General features: G+C 47.2%; 4 protein-coding genes across 4 annotated transcripts; 1 reads left to right on the top strand and 3 right to left on the bottom strand.

The window, feature by feature from the left end:
• Window positions 1–742: 742 nt before the first annotated feature.
• Window positions 743–1559, bottom strand: LOC128469275 (dual specificity protein phosphatase 13-like). The gene is made up of 3 exons (XM_053451097.1): window positions 1407–1559; window positions 1044–1205; window positions 743–928 (listed from the first exon to the last, which is right to left on the bottom strand). Exons 1-3 carry the CDS (start codon window positions 1557–1559, stop codon window positions 743–745), a joined length of 501 nt encoding a protein of 166 aa, XP_053307072.1.
• A 1329-nt stretch (window positions 1560–2888) lies between these two features.
• Window positions 2889–4508, bottom strand: LOC128468626 (dual specificity phosphatase 29-like). Its single transcript, XM_053450377.1, has 3 exons — window positions 4367–4508; window positions 3606–3823; window positions 2889–3525 (listed from the first exon to the last, which is right to left on the bottom strand). The coding sequence occupies exons 1-3, from the start codon at window positions 4483–4485 to the stop codon at window positions 3314–3316; spliced, it is 549 nt and encodes a 182-aa protein (XP_053306352.1). The 5' UTR covers window positions 4486–4508; the 3' UTR covers window positions 2889–3313.
• Window positions 4509–5113: 605 nt separating this feature from the next.
• On the bottom strand, window positions 5114–6974 carry LOC128468745 (dual specificity protein phosphatase 13-like). Its single transcript, XM_053450532.1, has 3 exons — window positions 6785–6974; window positions 5885–6102; window positions 5114–5397 (listed from the first exon to the last, which is right to left on the bottom strand). Exons 1-3 carry the CDS (start codon window positions 6946–6948, stop codon window positions 5177–5179), a joined length of 603 nt encoding a protein of 200 aa, XP_053306507.1. The 5' UTR covers window positions 6949–6974; the 3' UTR covers window positions 5114–5176.
• A 962-nt stretch (window positions 6975–7936) lies between these two features.
• On the top strand, window positions 7937–15421 carry SAMD8 (sterile alpha motif domain containing 8). Its single transcript, XM_053450373.1, has 6 exons — window positions 7937–8101; window positions 11980–12560; window positions 14092–14187; window positions 14417–14534; window positions 14629–14779; window positions 14869–15421. The coding sequence occupies exons 2-6, from the start codon at window positions 11995–11997 to the stop codon at window positions 15171–15173; spliced, it is 1236 nt and encodes a 411-aa protein (XP_053306348.1). The 5' UTR covers window positions 7937–8101; window positions 11980–11994; the 3' UTR covers window positions 15174–15421.
• Window positions 15422–18257: the final 2836 nt, after the last annotated feature.

Consider the following 18257-nt stretch of genomic DNA (forward strand, 5'->3'; position numbering starts at 1 on the left):
GATCAGGCCTTCAGAAGGGTGAGTGTTTGGACCTACCTGGTCCAGAGCCGTGGGAGCTGAAACCATGTAGAGGAAGACCATGACCTTGTGATGCTCACAGTGAGCATTAAGGTTGAGATGACAGCTCACACTGGGTAACACAGAGAACAGACAAACAGGAGTGAGGACTGGGCTAAAAAATTAGCAAAGCTTGGGAAAACTGAGTCGGATGGACTGAAGAGGCTATAGCGTGGCCGGCACAAGCCAGGGGATTTGTAGCCAGAGGGACTGTAGAGACGGAAGCTTGGTCAGTACAAGCTCAGAAAACAGCCGGCATAGTCCCGACAGTCAGGACTATTGAAACAAGGGCAAGAGCCGGGCAGGGAGAACACAAATGGGTAACATGAACTGGGGGCAAGGACCAGGGCGCTAAACTCTAGAAAAACAACTTTCAAGTTCATGACACCTCTATCCACTTTGTGACCCACTTCAAAAGGTCAATTATAATAAGTTGTTATGTTATACTATAAAAGTGTGAAGCAGGATGCCAGGAGCATCCAGAACCCAAGGTCTTGGGTCCAGCATACCAATGTTTTAAAAAGGTGGACAGTTCCGCTTTTAGTGTCAGATGGAATTCTCACTAAAAACGATTCCCTTTGAGGGGTTTGGCCATTGGGACACAGGAAAACCTATTCCGGCTTTGTAGACATATAATGAAGCCTTTGGGTTATGGATGCAGATGTTTATTAACCGGACTTCCGGTTTATGCATTTTTCTTTGCTCTCTGCTGACTCAACTGCTGGTCCTGATTATAGAGGTGGTACAGGAACCCTACGTTGGGGTTGATGCTCTGATGGGCGATGACGGTGTAGACAGCTTCCTTGAGAGACATTTTGTAGTACAGCATCAAGTAAGTTGACACTCTTTGGGCAGAAAACCAGAACTCTACCTGTGGAAAGTTTAAAAAAAAGTTATAGAATTTCTTTTTTGAGAAAAATAGGTAATAAATCCTAAAATACAAGGTCCTCAAAGTCCAAGCTGAACAATCACATATGTCTGCTCACCATGAGAGGACACACCTTCGTTGGTTCTAAGAAGGAGCTGATGTCAAAAGATGGGTCATCGAGAACCTTGAACCCTTTGTAGTTCATATGCAGTCCGGTGTACACCGCCGGGTCTACTTGGTTATTCACAGCCTCTTCGGCCACGCGCAGGACATGGGTGACCTTCAGGTAACGTAGGAGGGATATGTCCCTAGCAGCAGCTCTGCACATAGAATGAAAGGATAATGTTCATGCAGCAAAGGCTCAACATTAAAGAGTCCATACAAGCAGCATTAGGGTTTTGTAGCCATTGTCCTCTTTGAGGTTGGCAAGCAAGAGATGGTCCACGCCATGCTGTAGGCAGGAGATGGAGCGTTATACTACGTAGGCGTTTCCAAGGAAGATGCTGGTCCAGATGTGGTCAATGGGTTTTATTGGGGCTGAGGCCGCTTCTAGGATTTTCTGTATCTCTGATAGATATTGTTCCTTCCCTTCTGATTCTTTCATGGGTTTGACGGTGGGGGTAATGGACGACATCCTTATGTGGACTACTTGCAATTCAAGCATGAACCTGTAGTACCCCAAGGTAGCCACCAGATGACACCACTTGAGAGCTTTTCCACCAATGCCAAATGTTAAATTCATAGGGTATTTAACCCTTTGCATGACTAGGGCAACATGGTCCACCGTTACTGTTATCGACCAAAAACAAATACATGATATAATATATTTTTTTTTTAAAAAGGATGGATTTTGATTGAATTGGGTTTACTCGCCAAAAATCCAATTTTTTGGGAAGTCGTTAATCCTAACATGTTAATTGTGGAAATGTCCTGCGTGCATAAAGTGTCATGAAATAAAACTTACCTCCTGGCAGAGCAAGGATTCAAATGACATCTGTTTATCCACAGCTGGTCAGGAACATGGATACATAACTGTATGTATTGTGATGTGTGATGTCATGCTTCCCTTATGACTAAATTCCGCCAGAACTAGTACTTGAAAACCTGATAAAGCAATGGCGGAATTAATGGCTTTAATATCCGCATATAGAGGACACCACCTCAAGATCCTGTGAGCCAACACCTACCATGAGACGTGTCTCCATCATTATATTCCAACACATCCATGCCGGCCCTGGCTTCTGCCCTAAATCCTTAAATTGTATCCAACCACATATCGTTCCTTTCTTCTATCTTCACAATCCAGCAAATAGCCTTGTGATCCTTCTTGGAGCTCTTTCGTTTGACCTTGTGTACCTTTGTACATGGTCTTCATGTCCGATGCAGTGCGACGTCCTCTCTTACCTTTTTGGGTTCTTTTTTAGCATTTTATATGCTATGTTCTTCTTATACGTTTATGGTCTTATGTTCTTCTTATACGTTTATACAGCCATTTTTGCTCATGGTCGTCCTCACACAAAGATGGTAGCACCATTACCAACCATCGCAAAAAAAAAAAAAACATTCAGGCCTTATAAATAATTCGATTTTTATTAGAATGTTAAACCAAATGTTTATTTACAAGAAAGTGTAAAGGCATCATGTCCACAACGGTTCTTCTACAATTTGGATTTGTACATTACCCGAAACTGACCCTATTCAACCGCCATAACTCACTTGAGGGAAAAATTCATTCATGGTTGGTTTTCTGGTAAGAAACCTTCTGATAAGCTTTATAAGCTGGGTATTCGAGGATGGATTAACTATTAAGCCATTCAGATTTAATGGAGGACTTGTCAACCACCTGTCAGCTTCAGGGGCATTCCTCTCTTGTGTGAAAAGCGTGTGACCTCCCAACTGATGCATATGTTTGACGTGGCCTTCAAGAATGAAGTTTTATCTTCCAATTTCATTTGAAACTATTTCTATGAACACTTTTGAAGACCAGTGATGGCCCAGTGGTTCTTTTGGCATTCTGAGTCAACCACATTAATATATCACTCGTCTGGCATGGTCAGTGGTTGGACATGGTGGTGACAATGGTGTCCCATGGACAATTATTGGTAAGTGTCTGTTGTAGGGGCAAGTTAAAGGAGAACTGATAACCAAGTGATCAGAGGAGACACTTGCATCCTCTGATCACTTGGTCCTTCCTAATACAGGTCAAATTGTCCTAGAAGTCCTTGAAGAAAGCCTCCGATTTTCACATAGAAGGTTCCTTCTGCCCCAAGCATGGAAGGGCATTAGTAAAAGTTAAATTAAAAGTGATTTCAATGCAACGATTCCAAAGTGGTTGGACGAACGTAGGACCCCCAAAAGTACCCAATTATTCCTCTGTCTCCTGGGCCCTTATAGGATATGACATCCCCAGAGTCCATGCTGCAGGTCAGTTTCGAGGTTCCGAAGCTGCTCCAGGAAGCCACGATTGGGAGATATACAACGGAACCGAGACACGTGGCGTACGGCTTCCTCCAGCGTAAACCTCTGGTAGATCATCAGATAGGCGAGGACCAGGGTGGCGGAGCGGCTTTTACCGAGCACACAGTGAACCAGGATCTTTCCTGTAATAAATGTGATCAACAAGTTAACTATTTTAACGGTTTTATGGATCTAGTCAACGGTGGCTTGGTGGGACTCTTACCGTTGGGCGTACTCATGGCCTTGTGGATGAACTGAGCTCCAGGTCTGAGAAACCGGCTGATGTTGAACTGTGGGCAGTCTTCGGCCGTGATGCCGTAGTACTGAATATGGGGGCCATAGTCAATGCTGTCTCCTCTGCACTCCCAGGAGCAGTGGGCCACGTTGAGGATGTGAGTGACCCCCATTTTCTTCAATTTCTCCTTATCACCTGCGATGACGCTGTTATGACACAGGGGTAAGCCATTAGAAGGTATCGCCCACGGCCATCGTATAATTTATCATAGCTCTCCCTGTGAAGGTCATCGATAGAACATTTTCATAATACGGCCGGGTCAGAAATCTAAAAGTATGCATCCCCTAACATTTTTATTCATTTCTGTGCAAATCACCCCAATTTTCTTTTTTACATTTTAACACGATACTCCAATTTTTTTTTACATTTTCTTTTGAGGATCTCCCAATTTTTTTTATATTTTTTTTTGTGGAGATCTCCCAAATTTGTGATAGTTTTTTCTGAGGAGCTCCTGTTTTTTTTTTTTAAAAAAAAAATTTGTGAGGAGCCTCCAAATTTTTTAAAACTATATTATTTTGAAATCATTTTGGTGGAAGCCCCCCCTTTTTATGACATTTTGAGTGGTTGTTAATTCGTTTGGTCGCTTCTATGTGGGACATTTAAGAAGATCCCGGATCCTTAGCGTGGATTATTGTGTGCGTAGCTTTTAAGGAGACGCTTGATCCTTTAATCTTACGGAGATCACTTACACATCACCAAGGTACAGATTGGGGAAAACTTGATCGACGTGGTGGAAACCTCCTTTGTAGGCTTCTAGCAGGGTCTCCAGCTCGAGAACCGAAGGTGGGCTCCGGCACAACCTCCTCATACTTGGAGATTCCCACCGCTTCTCGTAACCGGCAGGAGATTCCGTGAAGCGACCGCTGTGTCTGACTTCCTGGTGTCCCTCTGTGAAGTAGCTTGATGGGACGTAGCAGCTGACGGGCTGTCACCAAACGCGGCCGAATGCGTCGGTGGGGGGCCGGAGAGAAGCCCAAACACTGAGCCATTGTTTCTTTAATGTCAGGCGTCTGTTGTGTTAGAATTATTACTCTTCGTGAGTCTATGGTGGGAAGTTTTTTTTAACCATATGGAGAAAAAATGACATTATGGACACCGGTTCTTAAAAAGGACATTTTAGAGCTTAAAAAGCTCCGGGGGGGCGGCTTCAGAATTAATAGAAGGCCTTAGTTATGAAGAAAGGCTAGAAAAATAAATAAATACGGGGCCAACACCAGCCGCTCTCTGATGGCCCGTTGGTTAAAAGAACAAGAGACCTGAAGCTGTGAAAAACGGCTCTTAACAGTAAGAGCATTAAAAATGTGGAATCCACTATATATATATATATGGTTTTTTTTAACCTTAATTGTTGGGTTATTCCGTATGGATAAAGTTTTACAGAGTTTTACTCTTTTTTTTCAGCTGTGATACGAGACAGAAGGAGGAGAGGACGTAACTGTGTTGATAGAAAACCTCTTTATTACATCATGTTGAGAAAAATGTGACTCTGACATCATCTCTTAAGTCCCGTTTCCCTGTCCCGGATTTCGCTGGGTACGACGTAGTTCCTCATCCAGGTCAAGCAGCTGTCGGAGAAATCCCGGATTCGGGGAAATCCATCGGTTTTCCTGTACCTTTTTTATGGCCCCCTTCAGGGAGAGGTGGTGATGGATCATCAGATAAGCCAAGACCAGGGTGGCGGACCTGCTAACGCCGACCACGCAATGGACCAGAAGCTTGGCTAGAAAGGAAATTAAACCATCATGACTAAAACTAAACCAATTTATCAAGACTACATCGGTAATTTGTTCTTTCTACCTATTTTATGATTGATGAAATTACACAAAAAAATAAAAAAAATTGTGTTCTTGAAAATAAGGCAAAAAGGCTTAAAAAACCCTTAGAAAAACAACATATATATATATATATATATATATATATATATATATATATATATATATATATATATAAAAAAAAAAAAATACCCTTAGTCTTTAAGAGGTTAAAAGGGAAATAGAATATTTTTTAATATTTAATTTTATCGTGTCATTATTGTAAGATGGTGGAGCCCTATGTCCGTCCTGGCGGAATGTACATCGGCTTCGCTCTACACAGCACCATGGACATCTTGGAACAGGTTGAGATGTTTCCTCATAATGGTTAAGATGACCCCATATCGTTAGCAGGGGTAGCACGGGGTCCCCCCACCCCCTCGGCCCTTGCCGTACCTCCATCGGTGGTTAGAGCCCTGTGGATGAACTCTGAGGCGGAGTGGAAATATTTGGTCATGTCGAAGTGTGGAACGTCACACGCGGGGACGCCGTGATACGTGATGGTGGAACCATAGAAGTCGCAGTTTCCTTCAGAAAACCGGCCCCCGTGAGCCGCATTCAGAACGTGGGTGATGCCCATCTTCCATAACTCATATCTGTTATTGGCGATGACACTGAGAAGAGGAATTTGGGGATAAATAATGTTATTTATGTGTTCTTGGGGACAATTTGGTGGCCTGAGAACCTCCATATTGATGTTCCTCTAGCTCCGTCCTGCTCAGGACCAGAACTGGGAAACTGAGGGACCCCAGACACGTTCCTTCTGCCCCGGACAAAAACATCACATGGGATTTTGATATAAACTCCATACTTTACCTATCGGAATGCTGTAGAACCCCCAAAAATGTTTCAAAAAGTATCAAAACAGAAACTGTTTTGAATAAATAGGGTTTTGTTTTTCTTAGATACGGCCTTCTCCTCAAGCCATGAAGTTGTGAAGAGGATTCCTTCAGGACATTCTTGCTCCGGCCTCTTTAAAACCCCATTTAAACCCAACACAGTCTATAAGAGACACTCTTACTACTTGTTGTTACGGCAACAGAGCTTCCCCTCCGTGGAATAATAAGAACGTTCCATAGAACTATCCGTCAGGCAGAAGAACTATCTGTCTCGGTTATTCAGGTGTCGTTTAAGGTTTTGAGAGCTGCTCATGGACTAAAAAAACCTGATCGTATTTCCCTATACTGTACTGAGAGGGTGGTGGATAAGTGGAGCAGCCTCCCAGCAGAGGTGGCAGAGGGTAATACAGTGAGGGCTCTAAGACGAGGCCAACGTCCAGGCATGGGATGTACTCACAGGTCTCCTAAGTACAGGTTGGGCCACACTTCGTTAACGTGATGGGGGAACGAGGTCCGTCTGCTGTCCAGGAGGCTCTGAAGTTCCTTTACAGAGGGTCTCGCGTGTCCCTCATCATCCTCTTCCCCTGGGAGCTCTGTGCGCTGCGCTGCCGGCCCCTCCATGACAACACGCCAGACTCCGTGTTACGGACGAGCCGTGATTACTGGCAACAGGTGATAGGAGTCAGCCGGGGAATCGTCTTTAAAGGGGGGGCCGTCGCAAACAAACATACCTTCTAAAAATGACATATTTCACCCCAAAAACACAGAGACAGAGGTTATAGACATTTCTGCCCCCCTAGGCTCCTTTAACATTAACCCTTTAATAGACCGTCACACAGACCCTGTTGCAGTGACGGGATGGCTCCAATAACGGTCATTAAGGAAACTGTGACTGGTCAGGTGACGATATTCTGAATGGAGTCACCTGTATTCAAGCAGGGATTCCAGCTGTGATATAGCAAGGAGGTAAATCCCTGAGAATCTGCCCGTTCATCCCGATACTGGGGTAAAAACCCTGAGAATCTGCCCATTGACCCCGAGAATGGGGTAAAAACCCTGCGAATCTGCCCGTTCACCCCGAGACTGGGGTAAAAACCCTGAGAATCTGCCCATTGACCCCGAGACTGGGGTAAAAACCCTGAGAATCTGCCCCCTCACCCAGGGGAATAGGATCTGGTCTTTACATTTTGCCAGTAACCTGCGGTACGGACTTTGATGGCGCTATATAAAATAATGATACAATAATAATAATAGTAATAATAATAGTAATAATAATACTACTACTAATAATAATAGTAATAATAGTTGTAGTAATAATAATACTACTAATATTAATAATAATAATAGTAGTAGTAATAATAATACTACTAATAATAATAGTAATGATAATAATAGTAATAGTATTAATAAAAATAACCCGGCCAGCACAGCGTATGGGGAACCCCGGTCCGATTTAACACAAATCCAATTTATAATGTGCAGCTTTAGGGAAGCCGGCAGCTGAAGGGTGCGCGCAGTGCGCTGGGTGGCCAGCGGGTGCCGCTGTGGCGCCGCCTGTGTACCCTGTGGGCGTGTCTATATCACGTAATCTCTCTGGTTGGGGCCGCTCTTTACACTCACTGCCCGACTTGTTACTCCCGTTTCCATGGACGCGGCTGGGGCCTGCTCGGTAGCAGGGAGCCCGTACTCGTGTAACGCAATCGGGTGAGGAGAGGCAGGGGCCCCGCTGGAGGACAGAGGGGGCCCCGGGGAGCAAGAAGGGCTCCTCAGGGAGGTAAGAGGGATATTACATGTACGTATACATGTAATATCTATATATCATGTAAAATCTATATGTATATAATGTATTATACACATGTTATTTACATGTGTGTAATATGTTCACATGTATATAGAAATGTACGTATGTATGTATATATGACATACATACATACATACATACATATATATATATATATAACGCCATCATGTGATATGCTTGTGTACCCCTGATTACACGCACGTGATTGGTTACACGTTGGGCCTCGCTCCACGCTCCCTAGTATGCAATCACTCCCTCACCAAAAATAGGTATAGATCAAATAAACAACACATAAAACAGCACGTGCGTGTATCGATCAACTGAATAAGACATACAAACCTATAAACATAACTACGTACATAATGTATGGAAACATCGCATAACAAGGATAGATTAACACACAAACCCAGCTTTGCATGTATAGATCAATTGGGAATTCACATGTGAACTCGGCACTGAAGGCATAGAATCAGACAAACAAATCCTGTATTTGCAGGTATACAATAATAATGTATGGAAACAGAGCATTGCAGGTATAGATCAACAGAATAACACACAAACCCAGCATTGCAGGTATAGATCAACCGGAAATCACATGTAAACAGCACTGATGGTATAGATCAAATAAACAACACATGGAAACAGCACTGCGGGTATTGTGCAACTGAATAAGACGTACAAACCCTGTATTTGCAGGTAAACATAAATAATGTATGGAAGCATGTCATATCTGATATGGATCAACAGATTAACACACAAACCCAGCTTTGCAGGTATAGATCAACTGGAATTCACATACAAACTCAGCATAGATAACCCCCTAAATTACAGGCATAGATCACAGGCTGCACACCCCAAAGCCAGCCCTGACGTCCACACTGCCCACGATTCATCCAGACATTCATTCATTCTCTCCCTCATTCACACAATTCATCCACACACTAATTAATTTATTCTCTCACTTATGTGTGTATGCGTGTGTTATAATATATATATATATATATATATATATATATATATGTGTTTGTAAAGAATCGCTTGTTTCCGCCAATTATTTTAGATTTAGATTATGTAATATTCAGCTGGTTTTATGGGTGTTTTGTAAAGTTTTCGGTAGTTGGTTGCCATGGGAACGATAATAATTTGCAGTGGGGATTCCGGATGCGTTTATTCCATAGCGTTAGGCCCACAGAGGCTGGAATGACTGATGTTGTGGTCCGACTTGGCGGGGTTGAGTGTGACGTTCGCGGGACTGCAGCTCCCGTCACTGCAGACATAGTTACAGATTTATTGTAAGTGCGTACTTGACAAGTGTCCGTATTTAGCTGGGGCAGTCCTGCCATACTTTCCAAGTACTCTTTTATAGTTTGATCAGGTCCGCTCTCCTCCCTTGATGCTCTCCCCCCCTTGCTCCTCTCCAGAAGCTCCCCCCTTGCTCCTCTCCAGAAGCTCCCCTCTTGCTCCCCCCCGATGCCCCTCTTTTCTAGGAGGTCAGAATGTTTGCTGGGTATGAGGGTATCGCAGGGTTCTACGGCCCTAAAAGCCCCGATTAATGTGCATAGAAACAGCACTGCTACATCTGCTTGGTACTGAAGAGGTTAATGCACATGCAAATTCCCCCAGTTTCATTGGTGGATAGGTCTTCTTGGCACAGGCCGGCCCTTCCCAGCTAGTAATCATGCTGTGGTGCGGCTGCGAGCTCGTGGCACTAGATGGGTTAACCCGCGCTGTGCCGGGGCTGTCACGCCGTAACGATCCTCGGCCCCCCGAGTGCCTCCTTCATCCTCCCCGCTCACAGGCGTCACGCACTGAGCTGTGAGGCAACAACAATTGCTCAAGACACAAGGCTCCTTTTCCTGCGCGACTGCATCGCAGTGATTCATGCCTCGCTACGCCCCGGGAGCTCCGAGAGACTCGCCCAAGGAACCCGAGTAGATGTGGGTGAACTTTCACCAGCCGCGGCCCCCCCGGTGCTCTGCCCGTGTCCATGCGCAGTTTTTCCCTGCCGCCTTATCGGAGAGCTGATAGCGTAACCGGGGAACTCGTCCTGATAAATGCCAAGGAGCCCTTCGCTTCCAGTCCTTATCATGTGAAATATGCAGCGTTAATAATTCCTCCCCACGGCTTTAACCCCCCCCCGGGATATTAAAGTCCGAGGCTTCCACCGGCAGTCGTGCGCGTGCAGGAATGACGCCCCAGGTGAGTTACTTTATCCACGCGCGTAACTTGTTGCTGCAAGTCTTTCGGTGGGACACAGAAGCTTCTAATGGTATTTACCCGACGGCGGTCTGCGCTGACGGAGTGACAAGTGGAAGCAGGAGCCGGACGCCCGGCAGAGGGGGTAGCGTGATGTTGTTTTCAGCTATAGGGTGTGTGTTTTGTTGGCTGGGGCGTGTAGTGTGTGTGCGGGTCAATATATTGATCAGAGACCAGGGTCAATACCGGAGGGTTTCTGGGTAAAGAGGGGGCTCAGAGAACAGGTACCAGGCAGAGTATCACATAAATACCCGCGCGATAAACAGGGGAGCGCGTATATTTATATACCCGCGAGATATACAGGGGAGCGCGTATATTTATATACCCGCGAGATATACAGGGGAGCGCGTATATTTATATACCCGCAAGATGTACAGGGGAGCGCATATTTATATACCCTCGAGATAAACAGGGGACAGCGTATATATACCCATGAGATGGGTAAATAGCAGGTTATTGGGGATTAACGGGGCGTCCCATGAATCCCCGGGCGATCGTAAAATGTCAGTCAGTAGCGGTGAAGAATAAATACTGGGGTGGGGGAGAGAGGCAGGGGGTTGCATTGTTACCCGGCGGGTAGATAAACACCAGGGTAAGGGAGAGAGAGACATCTGCGAGATGGGTAAATGAGAGAGCCGGGTTTCAGGTACCCAGGAGATGGGTAAATTTTGTGGTGTGACTGAATGATAGATCCAGGGAGCCAATTAATTCCAGGATCAAAGAGCGGAGTACCGGGCAAATACCGACAGAAATCCAGGCAAAGAGGGCAGGAAATCAGAGGGTTTCCTGGGTAAATACCCGGGAGAGGGAGACAGGAGCTGAGATGTTTTCTGCGGGAACTTCGGTGAGCGAAGCAGCGAGCCCAGGCGTAGGAGGACCGGAGAACGTGCATGAATGTCCCAGGGAACGATCATAGAATGGAATTTGAAGGCTCAGCAGTGTTGATCTGCGGCTCGCCGTGGCCTTTGAGGGGGGCGTTAATGAGCCTCCCCGTTTTTTGTTTTTTTTGCCTACAGTAACCTTGAACACTTTGAACCGTGAGATTACGGCACCTCTTTCCCACCACCACATTCCTACGCTTCTCTGCCAGCGTAAAGGAATGAAGTCCATCGCCAACACCTCCATTCTTATGACTGGACAAGATAGGATGCGGACCCTGGATTGATTTTTTTTCTTTTTTTCTTAATCCAGAACCATATACCGGTATTTAGAGTTAATTTTTTTGGCAAAATGTGTGGTTTCTACAAAAAAAAAACCTGAGCACAAAAACTCTAGTCCTTAAGTGTAAAAAATTAAATTAAAAAAAAATACTTTTAGTCCAAATAAATGAAGAAAATGTAAAAAATAAAATAAAATAATAAAATCTAAAGGTTAATAGAAATTAAAAATAGAGGCTAATAGATTTAAATAGACCTTTGGAATGAGGGTAATGAGGGGGTGGAGCCTCCTTGTCAAACCTGTTCGATTTCTTTAATGTCATGTTTTTGACCTTTGACCTTTAATCGTCGAAGGCTCTTATAGATACGAAGGCTGGCCCCTGCGAACTTGTCTGTTGAACGGGTCGATAGCGGAGCTTAATCACCGCTCTGTTGCAGGTAACCCCGAAAACCATGGCGAGCACCACCCAGCTCTGCATCCGGCGGTGGACCCCCAAGCACGTGGCCAAATGGCTGCGGGAGGAAGGGTTCTGCGACTACGTGGACCTCCTGTGTAACAAGCATCGTCTGGACGGCACGGCCTTGCTGGCACTAACGGACTACGACCTGCGCTCACCGCCGCTGGAGATCAAGGTGTTGGGGGACATCAAGCGCCTCATGTTGTCCATCCGCAAGCTGCAGAAGCAGCACGTCAACGTGCTGGAGGAGCTGGGACTGAACGGAGAGCCGCCCGCCGTCGGCCTCGCTTCCCCGCCGAGCCCCGACTGGCTGTGCAACGGAGAGCTGGCCAGGGACTACGACGGGAACGCCACGGACTCCGGCGCGGACCAGCACCAGTACTCCAACGGCAAGCACAGACACGCGGCCAAGAGGCTGGACCCGGAGTACTGGAAGACCGCCATCAGCTGCGTCTACGTCTTCATCGTCTTCGGCTTCACCTCCTTCGTGATGGTTATAGTCCACGAGCGCGTGCCCGACATGCAGACCTACCCGCCCCTGCCGGACATTTTCCTCGACAGGTAGGTGCCTGGAAATATCCGTGCCCCCTGGTGACGAGGACATGGGTAAATACTGTGGAGTGGAAGAAGATCTGGGTAAATACCCAGGGGACTCGTCTAGGTAATACTGGAATGAGAGAGCCAAGGGGTAAGACAGAGGGGATAGCATAAATACCCGGGAGATGGGTAGATATCAGAATGATGGAGAGAGGCGGGGGGGATAGCATAAATACCCGGGAGATGGCCTCCCAGCAGAGGTGGTAGAGGGTAATACAGTGAGGGTATTAAACATGCATGGGATAGACATACGGCTCCTGAATCTAAGACGAGACCAACGGCTGATTAAGGTTTGATTGGGCAGACTAGACGGGCCGAATGGGGCCGAACGCTATAGGCGGCCTATTCTTCTGCTGTCGGTATTTACCCTCCCTCTGTCAATAATGTGACAGGCAGAGGGCGCGGCCAATCGCTGCTCACGGGATCGCTCGAAACTCTCCGGGGCGTGCCTGACCCAGCCCCTGCCTCTGTATTTTGGTTACAGCCGGCGTGATAATTAGCCACAGGCTCGGCCAGCCTTCATGGTCTCTGAAGACCAAGCGTGTTGTGCTGCCGGCCAGTGATTTAACGCAGAATATTTAGTCTATTCACTAAATAAACCATGCCCTGTCCTCAGCCTCTGCAAGCTTATTCCTCCCCAGTAAATTATCTCCCTCCTTTTAAGTTGCCAATAAGAAGACAGGGCATTGATCAGATGATACTGGGTGTGCCACAGGCTGCCACCGGTCACAGCCTTGAGTGCCCTTTAAGGGGTTAACGGGGAGGGGGGCAAATTACAGGATATACACCCAGTATGTGTTCCCGTCCGGGGAGGGGGTGGGGCAGTTTACAAGAAGTTGAGTAACTCATCCAGCAGCTGGGTGTCCGCTCTCCGGAGGGGCTATTGGGTAACAGCCACGAGACGCGTCTGCCGCCGTCGGGCTGACTGAAGTATGAACTGAAGTAACTCCTGGCTGCCCCCCCACCGGGTGGTCGGGTTACCATAGACCCGCCCCGCGGACTTACCCCCCTCGCTCATGTTATGTAATATATGTGGCTAAAGTGCCCCCTAGCAACACCTCTATCCCCACCCCTCCATACCGCCCTCCCTCTGGCCTTTTTTACATGTAGAGGGGATTTTGTGAAGCCCCCCTCCTTCTGTTATCACCCGGACTGCTTAGCAGATCTAGAAGTGATAACCTAGAACCTAGAGGGTCAGGGGGCTTAGATGAATGTTTTACTTCACTGATGATAGGGTAGTAGGTAAGTGGAACAGCCTCCCAGCAGAGGTGGTAGAGGGTAATACAGTGAGGAGATTTAAACATGCACGGGAGAGGCGTACGGCTCCTGAATCTAAGACGAGGCCGACGACTGGTTAAGGTTTGGGGAAAAGGGCCACTAGACGGGCCGATCTGCCCCCGATTCCGTGTGGTGGTGAAGAGGTTCTTCACGATGGCAGCGCCCCCTGGTGGCCATTTCGCGCATAAAGTAAAGTGTTCGTTGTCTCCCCGTGCAGCGTCCCTCGGATCCCCTGGGCCTTCGCCATGACGGAGATGTGCGGCGTGGTCCTCTGTTACATCTGGCTGCTGGTCCTCCTCCTCCATAAACACCGGTACGGAAAAAAAAATATGCCCCCCCCCATCGGCTCCTCGCATGGGGCGGGAGTCTAAGGCCTTTGGTCCGTCCGTGGCTTTTAACGTTCATGATGATCTGTGACGCGCCATAGAGTAGATGTTCTGGCCCCGGTCGGGTGGACTTGTAGGACCGAACCAAGCCCGGTGGTATGACCCGCGCTCTCGGGAGATTAACCCGCTTTGACTTGTCACCCCCCCCCACCCCAGGTCCATCCTGTTGCGCCGTCTCTGTAGCCTGATGGGGACCGTCTTCCTCCTGAGGTGCATCACCATGTTCGTGACGTCGCTCTCCGTCCCCGGAGAACACCTTCAGTGCTCGGGAAAGGTACGGCGAAGCACGGCCCTCCTGTCCTCCGTACCCGTAGGACCCCCCTAAATACCCCTTACTGCGTAACCAGAGGTTTGTGTTTGCCTTCCAGCTCTACGACAACATGTGGGCCAAGCTCCAGCGAGCCTTTGCCATCTGGAGTGGTTTTGGTATGACCCTGACGGGGGTGCACACGTGCGGCGACTACATGTTCAGCGGCCACACGGTGGTCCTGACGATGCTCAACTTCTTCGTCACGGAATGTAAGTTGTCGAAAAGAGAGCCGCTGTTGACCGTAGCCAACGAGCTTGTGGCCCTCCCCGTAGCCTCAACGACGCCTTTTGTGTTGCAGATACCCCCCGGAGCTGGAACTTCCTGCACACCCTGTCCTGGGTCCTCAACCTGTTTGGGATTTTCTTCATCCTGGCCGCCCATGAGCATTACTCCATAGACGTCTTCATCGCCTTCTACATCACGACCAGGCTCTTCCTCTACTACCACACGCTGGCCAACACCCGGGCCTACCAGCAGAGCCGGCGCGCCCGCATCTGGTTCCCCATGTTCTCCTTCTTCGAGTGCAACGTCCGAGGGCCCGTCCCCAACGAGTACTGCTGGCCCTTCTCCCGCCCCGCCTTCCTCAAGAACTTGTTCGGCTGAAGCCGTTTCCCGACCAGCGGAAGGTCTTGAAGGTTGACGGCCGACGCTTGGGGGGGCTTCCCGCTTTTTGCCTCCGCACGCTCGTGGTGGGGGGGCTGGGGGGTGCAGGTACCAAGACGCACGGAGCGCCTCGGCTGAGACCGCCGATCTCCTGCACGCGCTCGTCGGAAGGACCCACCGAAAGGCTGCTATACAATTCTAACGAGACCCCCAACCTCTACGCACTTTCCAAATAAACTCCGCGTGGAGTATATCCGCCGTAGCGTAACCACGGTGATGATTTAATTTATGCATAAGAATGGCCGAAAGTGGACGGTTCTGCCTCTGCGCACGCATTATTTTTTTTTTTCCTCCTTTTCTTGAAATTACCCAGAATATCGTGTATAGAATAAATATTTTAATCTGAGGATTTTTTTTTTGTCTGGACAGACAAAATTTTAGTCTTTCATTCCTAAAACATTTTTTTTTTATATATATATTTTTTTTTTCCTTCCAAGTTACTAAAAATGGTTCCTTGTGCCGGGATTTCTTTTATTTTTCTTCGTTTTTTTTTCTTCTTCCAAATTACTAAATATGGGATTTTATTTTTTTTAATATATATATATATATTTTTTTTCTTCCAAATTACTAAAAATGTTGAAATGGTTACTTGTTCCGGGATTTTTTTTAATATTATTAATATATTTGCTTTAACCGCCGTGAGCTTAATTTACATCCGCAGTGAGGGGGGGCGCCACGCGATGTGTACCGGTTCCCCGAGACGCATTACCTTTCGTGCCCCAGGGGTGGCGACACTTGGCTGGTGTGCGCAGTCCACCAGGGCACTCTTTTTGTTCAATTTTTTTTTTTGTTATGCTGCTACCTTTACTCTGCCGATTTGCTATTTATTAACCGGTTTAGCGGCAGCCGCTGGGGGCCCTCGCTCACCTTGGAGGTCTGACGCCCCTTCTGCGAGGGGCAAGAAGCTGCCGACTAACAGACTCTACGCGAACGTCTACTTTATTTGTATTTTTGTTTTAAAAGAAAAAAGTATTTCTAGTAAAACTATGCCCTAAAATTTCCAATTTTTATATTTCCCGTTAACCCCGTGAATTACAGTATTTTGCTCAATCACAGCCTCCCCCCGCCCCCTTTAAGTTATGTTTATGTGCCTTTAAATGACCGTATCTGTCCAAGAGATCGTCGTCATTCGCACTCAAAACCTCAGAGGGCTCTTTTTCAGATGAGAAAAAAAAACCCAAAAGCTTTAAAGGTGTTGGCGTTCTTCTAATGTCTGTAAATGAGATCACATAGCTACTGCTGCCAGCGCGCGCCCTTTCTGATTGGCTCGCTCGACCAGATCCCGTAGCACGCGGTGTGTAAGGCCAACGGCCGGTAGGGTTCACCGCCTCATCGCAAACAGGGGCCGCCCTGACCGCCTGAAACTGGTTTTAAAATAAAAACTGCCGGTTTTTAATTCAATTCTAATTAAAAAAAAAAATAATAATTAAAAATCAATTTTTTCTCAAATATAAAAATGTGTATATATATATATAATTTTTTCTTTTTTAAACACTTATTTTTATGATTTTTTGGGGAGGGGAGGGGGGGGGTTAGGTCCATAAAGCTAAAGTTTTTGGTGTAAGGAAAATGTTCGGTTTGTCTGTTGGGCGCCCTTCTGACGAGACCTCCCGGTGGAGAATGTGTATTGCGTTCTATTTTTGTTGCGTCCGGTAGAATAGACTTTTCTACCGCGTGTTTACGATTCCGCCATGTTTAAAATGTCAACGTTTTTACCGTATTGCCCGCGGCAACAGTATTCATTTTAATATGTTCTCGTTGATTTCCGTTAACCTGAGCCTGCGCATGGGGCTTGTGATCTGTTTACATGAACGTAGATTATTAAAGAGGAGACTGGTCTCAACGTGTCACCTGCTTATTTCTTGCTGGGTTGGACATGGACCTTTTTCAAGGTAGAGAACAGGCCCTTGGCTTCCATGGGTGGACCTCTTGATGGATGGGTCCTTGGCTTCCATGGGTGGACCTCTTGATGGATGGGTCCTTGGCTTCCATGGGTGGGCCTCTTGATGGATGGGTCCTTGGCTTCCGTGGGTGAAGCTCTAGATCTTCAGAATGTGAAAGGGTCCTTGGCTTCCATAGGTAAACTCAAGTTTTTACATCTAAAGCAGTTTGTAGACACGTTCCCCATAGTTGCCTCCTAACCTTCTCTTATACCTTCTAGACAGTCCGGTCCCGTGCTCCATTTTTGGTTCCTGTAAGGGGGGGTCTTGCCCTGTTTATGCTCATAGAACCAAAAGACCACGGAACTAATCTACCGGGAAAGTGCTTCTCTTGTGGCGATGCTCTGTGCCCTGTTGGCTCTGAGGGCAGCCTACAGGCCGCATGTTGGTTATCTCAGTCTTGACCAGGCACTTGTGTGCTTCCCACCCAATCTTCTAGAAGGGCCGTTGGTGGCTTCATGGTTGGTTGAGTTGCTGGAGACACCCGCCGCGAGCGGCCACCGGCATGGATTGCACACTCTCCTCGGAGCGGGAGGCTAATTGCCCACATAGGGGCAGAAATAGCTATTGAAAGGGGCCTAAAAGTTCCCACACGAGGGTGGGCATAGACGCTACTGGTTCAGGGTGGGTCAGGGGCAGTTGCCTGGTAGGTGGCCACCACCCCTGTTAACAAAGGTGGAAGGAAATGCGGCGACACTTGCTCTAAAAAACATTTTATTGGGAGATAGTAAAGCAGAGTCCACGTTTTGATTAAAAATAAGCTTTTAAGCAATATTTGTAAATGTAAGCATTTCCTTATAAGGACTTTGTATTTCTAATAAGGATGTTATAAGGCATTTAGTACACATTCATTCATATGTCGTCTGGGAGGGGGTGGAGCGCCACCTAGTGTCTGCTGCCCGTGAGGTCACCTTTTCCTAGGACAGCGCAATCGCTGCTTCAGCTACCGCCCTCTGAAGGACCCCCGAGTGACTGGAGCTGCCCGAGCGCCGCCTGTAGATAACCTCCTTGTTTGCTTCGTTTATATCGGCCTCCCGCCGCCTGTGGCTTCCACCCCGGTGTTAGTAGTAAGCGGTGGAGAGGT

The sequence above is a fragment of the Spea bombifrons genome, chromosome 11 (genome assembly GCF_027358695.1).
Source record: "Spea bombifrons isolate aSpeBom1 chromosome 11, aSpeBom1.2.pri, whole genome shotgun sequence".
Classification (NCBI taxonomy): domain Eukaryota; kingdom Metazoa; phylum Chordata; class Amphibia; order Anura; family Pelobatidae; genus Spea; species Spea bombifrons.

What these genes read in the sequence shown, in the direction of transcription:
- LOC128469275 (XM_053451097.1), bottom strand. Translation starts at nt 1,559, where the DNA reads ATGTCGTCCATTACCCCCACCGTCAAACCCATGAAAGAATCAGAAGGG. An exon ending in TCTTCCTTGGAAACGCCTAC is followed by an intron (nt 1,206 to 1,406) that starts GTAGTATAACGC and finishes CGTTACCTGAAG; the next exon opens with GTCACCCATGTCCTGCGCGT. An exon ending in CGAAGGTGTGTCCTCTCATG is followed by an intron (nt 929 to 1,043) that starts GTGAGCAGACAT and finishes AACTTTCCACAG; the next exon opens with GTAGAGTTCTGGTTTTCTGC.
- LOC128468626 (XM_053450377.1), bottom strand. Translation starts at nt 4,485, where the DNA reads ATGAGGAGGTTGTGCCGGAGCCCACCTTCGGTTCTCGAGCTGGAGACC. An exon ending in AATCTGTACCTTGGTGATGT is followed by an intron (nt 3,824 to 4,366) that starts GTAAGTGATCTC and finishes GTGTCATAACAG; the next exon opens with CGTCATCGCAGGTGATAAGG. An exon ending in GGCCATGAGTACGCCCAACG is followed by an intron (nt 3,526 to 3,605) that starts GTAAGAGTCCCA and finishes CATTTATTACAG; the next exon opens with GAAAGATCCTGGTTCACTGT.
- LOC128468745 (XM_053450532.1), bottom strand. Translation starts at nt 6,948, where the DNA reads ATGGAGGGGCCGGCAGCGCAGCGCACAGAGCTCCCAGGGGAAGAGGAT. An exon ending in AACCTGTACTTAGGAGACCT is followed by an intron (nt 6,103 to 6,784) that starts GTGAGTACATCC and finishes TCCTCTTCTCAG; the next exon opens with TGTCATCGCCAATAACAGAT. An exon ending in GGCTCTAACCACCGATGGAG is followed by an intron (nt 5,398 to 5,884) that starts GTACGGCAAGGG and finishes TTTCCTTTCTAG; the next exon opens with CCAAGCTTCTGGTCCATTGC.
- SAMD8 (XM_053450373.1), top strand. Translation starts at nt 11,995, where the DNA reads ATGGCGAGCACCACCCAGCTCTGCATCCGGCGGTGGACCCCCAAGCAC. An exon ending in CTCCTCCTCCATAAACACCG is followed by an intron (nt 14,188 to 14,416) that starts GTACGGAAAAAA and finishes CCCCCACCCCAG; the next exon opens with GTCCATCCTGTTGCGCCGTC. An exon ending in ACCTTCAGTGCTCGGGAAAG is followed by an intron (nt 14,535 to 14,628) that starts GTACGGCGAAGC and finishes TTTGCCTTCCAG; the next exon opens with CTCTACGACAACATGTGGGC.